An 11,944-nucleotide genomic window follows, 5' to 3' on the forward strand; every position below is an offset into this window, starting at 1 on the left:
TATTGTAAGTTATGGACAGTCTATGCAGGTTTGTCGATCACGGGCATTCATTCATTCAGTCATCTTCATTCTGTGAAGACTGCCTCAGAGGGGACACGTAGGCCCATCGCAAACCATGGGTGTGTACAGAGCAAGAGTCGAACGGAGAAGAAGGGGGCCCCGGTCTGATAATCCGAATCGAAAGCCAGGGGAGCTTGAAAGTCCCTCTGGAAGTTAGGATTGAATGATTAGATCATGGACCAGAGAATAATCCCCATCGGCATGTGAAGGCCCATCATCTGCCACGCCCGATCGGTCTAGCGCCAGGCAGCCAAACCTCCGAGCTTCAGCAGCCAAAAGATGCCGAGGTTCCTCGCCCGCCTTGCCGAGCACTGCGACCGTTCCCCAGCTCGCGGTCAACATCAAGAGTGGTACCCCCCCGGATTCTTCCTTTCTTTTCCCCCAGACAATCAACCTCTTGAAACTTCTTCTTCAACTTAAGCGCCATATAATACCCCCCGACTCATCTCCCTTTTTCATTGTGATCCTATTCTCTCTCTCCCCGATTCCTCCATTCCTTGACATCCCCTCTCTCCCTCTTCACATTACCTAAGATGTCTGAGCTGCGCTTCGACAACCAGACCGTGGTTGTAACAGGAGCTGGTGGTGGCTTGGGCAAGGCTTATGCCCTCTTCTTTGCTTCAAGAGGTGCTAATGTCGTTGTCAACGATCTCGGCGGTTCTCACTCTGGCGAGGGCAAGTCGGCCAAGGTCGGTGTCACTAGTCACATGCCCCCGATGCCTTTGTCTATCTTCGCTGACTCCAACTGTCTTTCCTAGGCTGCCGATGTGGTTGTCGAGGAAATCAGAGCTGCTGGCGGCAAGGCAGTAGCAAACTACGACAGTGTTGAGAACGGTGAAGCTATCATTGAAACCGCGATCAAGAACTTTGGCCGCATCGATGTTCTCCTCAACAATGCTGGTATCCTGCGGGATGTCAGCTTCAAGAACATGAAAGACCAAGATTGGGATCTTATCAACAGAGTGCACACATACGGCGCATACAAGGTAGGCCAGGAAAATATACAGCTTCTTGGTTCAGCCTCTTGAGTTGCTGACGCTGGACTCGGTTGTCTACAGTGCGCCAGAGCCGCATGGCCTCACTTCCGGAAACAAAAGTATGGCCGCGTTATCAACACTGCTTCATCAGCTGGTCTTTTCGGTAGCTTCGGTCAGGCAAACTACTCCGGTATGCTTCGAGTACCTTGATATCTGTGGTGTGCTTAGCTGATCAACCAAGCGGCCAAACTTGGTCAGGTGGGGTTCACTGAGACGCTGGCGAAAGAAGGCGCCAAGTACAACATTCTCGCGAACGTTATTGCGCCGATTGGTATGTCGTGTCAGATCCCTTGACCATGCAGTGGCTGACTCGAAACAGCCGCTAGCCGCATGACGGCCACAGTCATGCCCCCGGAGGTCCTGGAGAACCTCAAACCCGACTGGGTTGTTCCCTTGGTGGCTGCTTTGGTCCACTCAACCAACACTACTGAGTCTGGGGGCATCTATGAGGTCGGTGGTGGACATGTGGCCAAGTTGCGCTGGGAGCGCGCCAAGGGAGCTCTGCTGAAGACCGATGCTTCTTTGACTCCTGGCGCCATTGCTAGGAAGTGGAACGATGTCAATGACTTCTCCCAGCCCAGCTATCCCACGGGGCCCGCTGATTTTATGACCCTCTTGGAGGATGGCTTGAAATTGTCCAGCGCCCAGGGAGGTGAGGAACCCGACTTCAAGGGCAAGGTTGCCCTGGTCACTGGTGGTGGTAATGGGTATGTGACACCGAAAAACATTACGATTGGAGAAACTGTCTGTTGCTAACATCTTCACAGCCTTGGCCGTGCCTACTGTCTGCTTTTCGCTAAGCTTGGTGCTGCCGTCGTCGTGAACGATCTTGTTGACCCCGAGCCCGTCGTCCAGGAAATCAAGAAGATGGGTGGCCAGGCCGTTGGTAACAAGGCATCCTGCGAAGATGGTGAGAATGTTGTCAAGACAGCCATTGACACATTCGGCCGGATCGACATCCTGATCAACAATGCCGGTATCCTACGTGACAAGGCTTTCAACAACATGAATGACGACCTGTGGAACCCTGTTATCAACGTCCACTTGCGTGGCACCTACAAGGTGACCAAGGCTGCCTGGCCTTATATGCTCAAGCAGAAGTATGGTCGCATTGTCAACACTGCAAGCACTAGCGGTATCTACGGAAACTTTGGCCAGGCCAACTATGCTGCAGCAGTAAGTCAAGTATTGAAAGACTAGCCTGGGCAGTACTAATTATGTATCAGAAACTCGGTATCCTTGGTTTCTCCCGCACACTGGCTCTCGAGGGTGCCAAATACAACATCAAGGTTAACACGATCGCCCCCAATGCTGGTACCAACATGACCCGCACTATCATGCCCGAGGAGATGGTCCAGGCATTCAAGCCTGACTATGTGGCTCCCCTGGTGGCTCTTCTTTGCTCCGATATCTTGCCGGAGCCTACTACCAAGGGCCTGTACGAGTGTGGCAGCGGATGGTTCTCCCGCACTCGCTGGCAGCGTTCGGGTGGCCACGGATTCCCCGTCGACGTCAAACTTACCCCCGAGGAAGTGCTCAAGAACTGGAAGGCGATCACCAATTTCGAGGATGGTCGTACTGACCACCCTGAAGACGGCCAGGCCGGCTCCGAGAAGATCATGGCCAACATGAGCAACCGCAAGGGTGGAGATGGCGGTAACGACATCCTGCAAGCTATCGAGACGGCCAAGCAAGCCACTACGGAAGGAACGCCCTTCGACTACGTGGATCGTGATATCATCCTCTACAACCTCAGCCTGGGTGCCAAGCGCACCGACCTTCCCCTGGTGTACGAGAACAACGAGCACTTCCAGGCTCTGCCCACGTACGGTGTGATCCCTTGGTTCAACACCGCCAACCCTTGGAACATGGAAGACATCGTCGCCAACTACTCACCGATGATGTTGCTGCATGGCGAGCAGTACATGGAAGTCCGCAAGTTCCCCATTCCCACTGCGGCCAAGACCTTGACCTACCCCAAGCTTATCGACGTGGTGGACAAGGGCAATGCAGCCCTGGTCGTTTCCGGCTACACCACCAAGGATGCGAACACTGGAGAGGAGCTCTTCTATAACGAGTCGACCGTGTTCATCCGTGGCAGCGGCGGCTTTGGCGGATCGCCCAAGCCCACTGCTCGCCGCCCCAAGGCTGCCGTTGCGTCCTACAAGCCCCCTCAGCGCAAGCCCGATGCGGTTGTCGAGGAGAAGACCTCGGAAGACCAGGCTGCGTTGTACCGCCTCAACGGCGACCGCAACCCTCTGCACATTGACCCCGAGTTCAGCAAGGTGGGTGGGTTCAAGACCCCGATCCTGCACGGCCTCTGCTCTCTTGGCGTCTCTGGCAAGCATGTGTTCAGCACGTTTGGCGCCTTTAAGAACCTCAAGGTTCGCTTCTCCGGAGTGGTGCTGCCTGGCCAGACCCTGAAGACAGAGATGTGGAAGGAGGGCAATGTGGTTCTCTTCCAGACAACAGTGGTGGAGACAGGCAAGCCGGCCATCACGGGGGCCGGGGCAGAACTGTTGGAGGGCGCCAAGGCTAAGTTGTAAAACAGCGGAACGATGGTCCGGACGAATCTGATTCATCAGAATGTGTATGTACATAAGCGGTATGAAATTGTTCTGTCGAAATAAGCAATATCATTTGGAGTGAACTACAAAAAAAAATGTATATTCCAAAACCCCTTCCGAGGCTACTTAGTAAGCGATCTTGGAGCGGACGATCTCCAAACGGAGAGTCTCTGATTTGAGGAGGGAGGAAAGGTCATAAAATTCCGACAATCAGTAACGGAGGGTGCCTGCAGAAGAGGAGGGGATGATGAAGCGGAGGATCGGGGGTTGTTGGGACAGGCGGCAGCTCTGGCTCGGGATGTGTCAGACCGTCAGGTATGGTAACTCAAGGTAATAACCAACCCGCTCATGTTCATCTCATCCCATCCACCATTTCATTCTCTCCCCTTCACATCACCGCATCCCGCGCTGCCTTCACTTTCATCGCCTTGCCTGGTCCTCGATACTAGTGTGGAGTGATTTCATCTGCTTGATATACGCAGATACATCCCCTGCTAGCCAGACCAACCCCCCCGTCTATCCTTCAACGATCATGTAGCAAGCTCAGTCTTGCTCCCCTCCGTCTGTGCAACGATGGTGCTCTCCCTGTCTGTCCCTAGCTTCTCTAGATCCACCACCACCACCGCCCCCCCGCTTCGTTCCAGCGATGGCAGCCACTCCACCACCATCAGCGAGGCTCTCCGCAACAACCCCTTCGGCATCACTTCCCGAACTCGCTCCATCGCCGCCTTGAACCCCACCTCCGAGGACCAGAAACGAGAGCAGGAAGAGTTAAACCATGCCCTGCAGACCCTGGCTCGAATCTTTCCCGATATTCGTGTCGAGGTGTTCCGAGAACTCCTTGTCCGATTTGATGGACAGAGCCGTCTTCATGTCTGCGTCGAGCAGTTGCTTCGTCACAAAGAGGAATGGGTAGCAGGGCGATGGAACATGTCAGCCGATGCCGGGGGCTCGGAGAGCGATGGCGAAGTTATCACCCAACACAACGACCATGAGCTTTTGGTTCCCCCTGACGAGCTGTTCCGGTCACACGAATATAAAGCTGCCGTCAAGATGGCTCTTACGAAGGAGTTTAGTGGTCTGAGTAAGAGTACAGTGGAGGCAGTGCTGGCAGAGGTGAATTTCTGTTACATACGAGCCCGTCCGACTCTACTCGATCTCTCTCGGAGAACTTGGCGCGCGACCTTCAACAATATCTTGCCTTCTTTTAAGCGTAACAAAGACAGGAACGAACATCCGCTGATCGTGTGGCAGCGTCATACAGACGGTGACTTGGTTCCGCGGTTGAAGAAGACCGGGTGCCAAGAGTTGGATCGAGAACTCCATGAGATCTTGCTGGCGCCGCTACTTCGAACGAAGCGGGAAGAGGGGGAACAAAGGGACCTGAAGCTGGCGGAGGAGCTGAACGAGACCGAAGCCAAGGCAGTTGATGCCGTTTATGAGTGCGAGTGCTGTTTGGCCGACGTGACCTTTGAGCAGATTTCGACATGCTCGGACAACGCGCACATTATCTGTTACGGTTGCATCCGGCGAACGATTCACGAGGCCTTGTTTGGTCAGGGCTGGGCTAAATCGGTAGATGTTGAAAAGTCAACCTTGAAATGCCTGGCGCCGTTCGGCCATGACAGCTGCCACGGGTCCCTAAACACAGAGATCGTCAAACGGGCTATCCTGCTCGATAAGGCTGGGCTTGAGACATATTCCAAGTTCGAGACGCGACTGGCCTCAGAAGTTTTACTCAAATCCCAGCTGAAGCTCATTCGATGCCCCTTTTGCTCGTACGCCGAAGTGGACCCTGTCTACCATCCCTCTGCCGATGGCCTTGCCTGGCGCTTTCGCCGAGACGGGCTCATTTCCAGCCTTTTGATCACCATCTTCTTACTCGATTTGATACCCCTACTTATTATTCCTGTAACCATACTTTATCTTCTAGACCCTTCTGCTGTGACCACCATCTTCGACAACGCCCTCCTCAACCTCTGCCTCAAGATCCGGGCCAAACGATTCACCTGCGCGCACCCGGCCTGTCGACGGGTCAGCTGCATCACCTGCCAAAAGCCGTGGCGTGATCCGCATGTCTGTCACGAGCCACTCCTCCTCGACCTGCGGGCCACCGTCGAGGCCGCGCGAACCGCCGCCGTGAAGCGTACCTGCCCCCGCTGCGGCCTCTCGTTCGTAAAGTCATCCGGCTGTAACAAGCTAACCTGCGTCTGTGGCTACTCCATGTGCTATCTTTGCCGCAAGGCCCTCGGCGCTCCAATAAAGCCAGCTAACCGCCGAGGCCGTCCTCGACCGCGCCGTCGAGTAAACCTCGTAGAAAACCTCGATCCCGCTGCCGGGCCCGCCGGACTCGACGGCAACGACGACGAATTTGCTGATGAAGACGAGTTCGAGGAAATGGAAGGCTACAAGCACTTCTGCGAGCACTTTCGTATCAACCCCGGCTCGCACTGCACGGAATGCAACAAATGCGAACTATACCAAGACGAAGATGAGGAAGCCGTGGCGCGTCGCGCCGGCGAGAAAGCCGAACGCGAATGGCACGCCCGCCAGGGCACCGCCGGCGTCGGAATCGGCACTCTCCGCGTCAACAACGACTTCTCCGCATCAGAAGGCAAACGCCGCGGCAGTGGACGGTTGATTCTTCACCACCAAGGCAAGGGCTGGTCCTACTGGTTAGATGAAGTCTGGCGCGATGGCCGATGGAAGCTCGAAGGTCAGACCTTGGTAGATTGGGTCGTGGAACGGATCATTGTGATCGACGAGATATAAACCCCCTCTCTCCTCCCATCCCCACTCATCCTCTCTTCCTTTGGCGTAATTTGGACGGGTGTTTGTTCTCAAGGATCGAATGATTCGGCCGTTCAAAATAAATCATACAGAGATCGATTGGTTAATTTGTTCCTCCTGGATTGGATAAGAAAGAACGACTGGATTGGACTGTTTTGATGATGTGACGATTGCACGACTTTCCTTTCCTTTCCTCCTGCTATATGGGATGAGTGGGAGAATTAAAATTCTTGGATGGATTATTGAGAATGGTTTGGTTGGTTGGTAGGCAGGTAGGTCAATTCTCTGATTCTCTGGGATGATTAAATACTTTACTTTATTATGACCTTTGTCTTCTCAATTTGGTCAGAAGCTATGGTAAATTCTTGTATCGTATCGTATCTATGTACGCCAGAGACGACATCTAATGCACTGTACCCAACAAAATACGGGTAGGGCTAAAGCTCAGGAACCGGAGCAATAAAGATTTATAACTTACCGATATTGATTGATTGTCTTGTAATATTCTAACCAGAGTATACCGTTCTTTGAAACACAGCTAAAATCCAGATATCACAACAACGAATGTCACTAGATCCCCTGTCAGGAAAAAAAAAATCTACAATAGGCACGCAGGTACACGACACATACTCGCTCCTCATGTCTTAACCCTCTTCGAACCACTACTCTTCAATCTCCCCCTCAACCCTACGCCTCGCCTGCTCCCTCAACCGCTCATCATCCGCCCGCTCCAGCGTCACCTGCGGAATCAATCCAACCGCGAGGAGGAACGCCAGCGCTGCAAGGGTTGCATTGGCAGTGAATACAATCCGGAAGCCTTTTCGATACGTGGGGATGAGTAGGGCGCGGACCTGTTCTGCTTCCTCTGTTGGTAGCTGGGAGAGATATTTGCTGGGACTGGAGAGGAAGGATTGCTGTTCGGTGGGGGTTAGGTTGAGGGTGGAGATGGCGGTTGAGATGAGGTTATTTCTGGGGTTGGGGTTGGTTAGTTTGTGTTTATGTTATGTTGGGGTGATTGGTGTGGGGGGTTGGACGGAAGGTTGGACGTACATGATTGTTCCGGCAATTGCGAGGCCGAGGGTTCCGCCTAGGTTTCGGATGAAGCTGTTGGTTGGGAGTTAGGGTGAGTGAGGATTTGGGATGAGAATGAGAGAATGTTGGGGTTAAGCTTACTTCCGGAATGAAGTCACTATGGCCATGTCACGTCGTTCGACACCGGCTTGTACTGCGATTAGGGCGCTGGGAATTTGTGAGTGATTGCGTCTGTGGTGGACTGAATGGAGTGGAGTGTCTTACGGCTGTAGGGTGCTTCCTGTGCCTATACCAGTCAGAATGCCATATCCGACCTGTTTACCTAGACCAGCTGTTTTGTCTAGGGTTGAGATCAGGCCCAGTCCGACAGCCCAGACCATCCAACCGAAGAGGATGGGTTCTCTATATCTGCCGACCCAGTGCACGATCAGACCGGAGACGGTACTGCTAAAAGCTGGAGTGTTGAGTGAGCATGATGGACTGGAGGAGAAGGGGAAGGATGGAAGATGCGACTCACTCTGCACCAGGGTGATTGGTAATAGCATTGCAGCGGATTTGGTGGTTGAGTAATTGAATACCAGTTCATAAAATGTGGGGATGTAATAGAGCTGCACCATCAAGTTCCAACCATTGATGAACATGGTTAAGCATGCGCCGTTGACAATGCGAGATTTGAACATATGTATGGGCACTAGAGGATATGGAGCGCCTTTCCACTGCCACATCATGAACGTTACACACACGGCAAACCCAACGATGATGGTTGCAATAACATGCGCTGATTTCCAGGGATACTCGCTGCCGCCCCAGGTCAGTCCGAGCATGAGCAGAGCTGTACCTCCCAGAGCTAAGAGCGCACCGAAGAAGTCGATCGCCTTCAATTTTGCTTTCCACTCGCCGGTGACCTTTCGCAAAGGCATGAAGAACATCACAGCTAGAGTTGCAATGACCGTGAGTGGCAGCATCAGCCGGAAGATCCACCGCCATGAGTCGTGGGATACGGAAGCGAGAGCTCCCCCAATTACTGGGCCGATTCCATTGCCTATTGCCACCACGGCCCCGAGAATGCCTTGGTATTTACCTCGCTCGCGGAGTGGAACCACATCACTGACAATCATCTGTGCGACGGACATGAGTCCGCCGCCGCCAATGCCAGTAAATGCACGGAAAATGATCAATTGGGTAGCTGTCTGGGCCAGAGATGATGCTAACAATCCGATGAAGGTGATGCCAAAGCCCACAAATAGGACATATTTCCGGGACCAGATATCGGACAGCCGTCCGTATAAGAGTTGGAAGCAGGTTGAGGTGCTGCATTGCGTTAGTAATTGGCGTATCCTTCGGTAGCCGAGCCTGACATACAGAAAGTATCCCCCGGATATCCAGGATGTCTGGTTGCTAGCGTTCAGGGATTTTCCGATGATGGACAAACTTCCTGCCAGAGTGGTCTGGTCCATCACTGCTACCAGATCGACTGCCGCGCACGCCAGGAAGATCCGTTCCATAAGTCAGAATACTGATTCCTCAAGATCCATTCTATAATGGCCTACCATGATAATGGTGCTCTTTGGAACATAGTTGGTTTGTTCATTGAAGACATGCGGCGCAGCTGCTTTCGCTTCTTCTCTGCCAGGCTCTGTGATAACTTGAGAGGCAGTCAAGGGGTCAGCCTGGTTGGGACCGTTGCCAAGCAAAGTTCTGGACATTTTCTGCTCCTTCTGTTGGTAGTATAATGAATAGAAACCTGACTAGGAGCAACCGAAAGGGTCAATTAAGATAAAATGCCGAGTCACGGCACTGTGAATGCGACGCTATAAATCTAAGCCACGATTTGCATGACCGAATCAAGGCTGCAAACCCGGAATCGTACTAACTGATAAGCGATGCCTCGTATAGCTGCAATCAGAATAGTCAAGTAGCACATGGAACAGACGGTATCTCGTCTGCAGAAGCCAACCCAACGCCGGTTAGGGTTAGAGGGAAACGATCGACCAAAACCTGCTCAAAAACCCTCGTTATCTTCAATGTAGATCGTTGGAGTACGTATTCCCCTCTCGATCCCGTGGCGATCTTTCTTGTTGTATCCACGCTGAGACATTTTGTTCTTCGTGGATGAATAGCCCGCAAAACATAATGGCTCCATCTACGTGTAGACCCCAATTAAGTTAGACCCCAAAAGCGACATCTGCAAGATATCGATTGTCCGAGTGTTGTCCTGTATGCAAGACGCTACCGACGAATGAGTCGAGATTCACGCCACCCACATCAGCACCTGCTCAATGCGAGACGAGGAACTGCCTGAAGCGGATTCTTACACCATGATGTATTAGTTGGTCGTCAGAATCATGCGCCGAATGCAATTTCTGGAGCCAGGAAAAGCACATCTGGTGCAGTGAGGGGTCACCGCACCCTTTCCAGCAGAGCCCTATAATTTGATGCTCCTGCCCCTCCATGCTGGCTTGCTCATATGGCCATCAATACTCGCCATATTGTTCGAGTTCTGACATCATGGCCAACGTTAACGAACATAATGTATACTTTGGCCCGGATGCGCTCAAGAAATACTTTGATCCCGACTGCCAGCCTCCTTTGCCGCTGGTGGAGCTGCCCGAGCGATTGAATCCATATCACCAGGATGGCGTACGGATCTATGCAAAAATGATGACCATGCACCCGGCAAACAATGTGAAAGCCATGCCAGGTATGTCTGCTCTCAGTGGGAGAAACTTTGGTGGCTGGCACTGGCACTGGCACTGACAGAATTAGCGATGAATATGCTTGAGTCCACTGTGGTGCCGGGCAGGACGAAGACAATTGTCGAATACAGCTCGGGATCCACCGTGATTTCAATGTCTATGATCGCTCGTGTGATGCACGGCATTGGCGACACACGGGCCTTCTTGAGTAACAAGACCAGCGAGGCCAAGCTACGACTGATGCAGTTTTTTGGCCTTGGCATCACTCTGTTCGGTGGCCCGTCTCAACCCGAGCCATATGACGAGCGCGGGGGTATCCAGATTGCCCGGGCAATGGCAACGCGGTCTGATGATATTGTTAACCCAAACCAGTATGAGAACGATGATAACTGGCATGCACACATCCGCTGGACTGGCCCCCAGATACTCAAGCAACTCCCGGAGATCAATGTCATTTGTGCGGGTATGGGCACATCCGGAACAATGACCGGACTGGGGACTTACTTCAAAGGGGCCAAGCCGTCTGTGCTACGGCTTGGTGTATGCACTGCACCAGGGGACCGAGTCCCAGGACCACGGTCATTTGCCCTAATGAAGCCAGTGGAGTTCCCCTGGAAGGATGCGCTGGATGCTCTGGAAGAAGTCAATTCGCATGACTCATACTCCTTATCCTTGAACTTGTGTCGGGATGGGATCGTCTGTGGGCCGTCATCCGGGTTTAATTTGAAGGGCCTCTTTCAGATGCTAGAGAAACGGAAACATGCCGGTACGCTGTCACAATTGGTGGGACCAGATGGCTCCGTTCACTGCGTCTTCCTCTGTTGCGACCTGCCATATCAATACATTGGCGAGTATTTTGAGAAGCTAGGCCCCGAGAAGTTTCCTCCGGTTCAGAATCAGGTAGGTTAATGATCTTTAACCCAAAGGCTGAGGTGATTCTAACACCCTTCTTTCAGAGGCTTGCTTGCGTTGATCTCTACCGATATGATGAGAGCTGGGAAAGAAGCCCCGTAGTTTTGTTCACCCAGTATTATGAATCTCCCCGGTGCTTTTCACCGGACCTCTTGAGCGGCATGGTGCTCCGACATCTGTGCTACGTCTTGGACTTGAGAACAGCGGCGGACTTTGCCACTTGGAACCTTCCCGGATCAGTGAGCATTCCCCTGCAAAGCCTGGACTCTCATACGCCCAAGCCGTTCACTGAGCCGGGCGTGTTGGAGGCGCAGTGGCTGGAGCTAGAAGCATTGTTCAGCAACGAGGAAGTACTTGGTAAATTGAACGCCCATCATGTCCTAGTGATCTGTTACAATGGAGACACGGCACGGGTAGCCACCAGCGTGCTGCGAGCCAAGGGGATCAAAGCGGACAGTCTCCGGGGCGGATATCAAGCGCTCAAGGACCATGTGCTGTGGGGCAACAAGAGCAACGAGATGATGCATACTACTGGCAAAGTCCAAGCAGGAAACGATGAGGCGGCGGCGGGATTCTTCGCGGCGCTCCCGGTCACGGATCCACACTAGGCCTGATCGGGGACGCAAACGATGGTCTCCCTTCGCGACGTTGCATTCCTTCGTTTCACTTCCCACCCCTCGACTTCCATCCTTAGCTACTCAATGACGCCGTTTCAATCTCCATTTGTCTTCAATTTGGCCTCTCATGGGGACTCCACTATTCGGGCATCTGTCATTGGTGCGAGATGAGTCCGATGCATCAGAAACCCACACTTAATCTAGTAGTTATCCTGCGCAAACATGCTCACCAG

At 52.9% G+C, this 11,944-nt stretch overlaps 4 protein-coding genes across 4 annotated transcripts; 3 read left to right on the forward strand and 1 right to left on the reverse strand.

Moving 5' to 3' along the window:
- Positions 1-385: 385 nt before the first annotated feature.
- mfp (putative peroxisomal multifunctional beta-oxidation protein (MFP)) lies at positions 386-3,755 on the forward strand. The gene is made up of 7 exons (XM_025612944.1): positions 386-749; positions 819-1,046; positions 1,119-1,227; positions 1,279-1,368; positions 1,417-1,804; positions 1,865-2,273; positions 2,324-3,755. Exons 1-7 carry the CDS (start codon positions 594-596, stop codon positions 3,641-3,643), a joined length of 2,700 nt encoding a protein of 899 aa, XP_025461772.1. The 5' UTR covers positions 386-593; the 3' UTR covers positions 3,644-3,755.
- Positions 3,756-4,035: 280 nt separating this feature from the next.
- Positions 4,036-6,908, forward strand: BO94DRAFT_540594 (E3 ubiquitin-protein ligase). The gene has a single exon (XM_025612945.1). The coding sequence runs from the start codon at positions 4,238-4,240 to the stop codon at positions 6,434-6,436; it is 2,199 nt and encodes a 732-aa protein (XP_025461773.1). The 5' UTR covers positions 4,036-4,237; the 3' UTR covers positions 6,437-6,908.
- Positions 6,909-7,116: 208 nt separating this feature from the next.
- BO94DRAFT_591091 (putative MFS drug transporter) lies at positions 7,117-8,991 on the reverse strand (the record flags this gene model as incomplete). Its single annotated transcript, XM_025616087.1, has 6 exons — positions 7,117-7,423; positions 7,505-7,558; positions 7,628-7,693; positions 7,751-7,940; positions 8,004-8,797; positions 8,849-8,991. The coding sequence occupies 6 exons, from the start codon at positions 8,989-8,991 to the stop codon at positions 7,117-7,119; spliced, it is 1,554 nt and encodes a 517-aa protein (XP_025461774.1).
- Positions 8,992-9,994: 1,003 nt separating this feature from the next.
- BO94DRAFT_479272 (putative cysteine synthase B) lies at positions 9,995-11,702 on the forward strand (the record flags this gene model as incomplete). The annotated part of the gene is made up of 3 exons (XM_025608740.1): positions 9,995-10,187; positions 10,253-11,082; positions 11,139-11,702. 3 exons carry the CDS (start codon positions 9,995-9,997, stop codon positions 11,700-11,702), a joined length of 1,587 nt encoding a protein of 528 aa, XP_025461775.1.
- Between the last annotated feature and the right edge of the window lie 242 nt (positions 11,703-11,944).

The sequence above is a fragment of the Aspergillus sclerotioniger genome, assembly GCF_003184525.1.
Source record: "Aspergillus sclerotioniger CBS 115572 chromosome Unknown BO94scaffold_50, whole genome shotgun sequence".
NCBI lineage: Eukaryota > Fungi > Ascomycota > Eurotiomycetes > Eurotiales > Aspergillaceae > Aspergillus > Aspergillus sclerotioniger.

Coding starts and splice junctions, on each gene's coding strand:
- mfp (XM_025612944.1), top strand. CDS start 594: ATGTCTGAGCTGCGCTTCGACAACCAGACCGTGGTTGTAACAGGAGCT. Junction 1,805..1,864: donor GTCACTGGTGGTGGTAATGG/GTATGTGACACC, acceptor ACATCTTCACAG/CCTTGGCCGTGCCTACTGTC. Junction 2,274..2,323: donor AGGCCAACTATGCTGCAGCA/GTAAGTCAAGTA, acceptor ATTATGTATCAG/AAACTCGGTATCCTTGGTTT.
- BO94DRAFT_540594 (XM_025612945.1), top strand. CDS start 4,238: ATGGTGCTCTCCCTGTCTGTCCCTAGCTTCTCTAGATCCACCACCACC.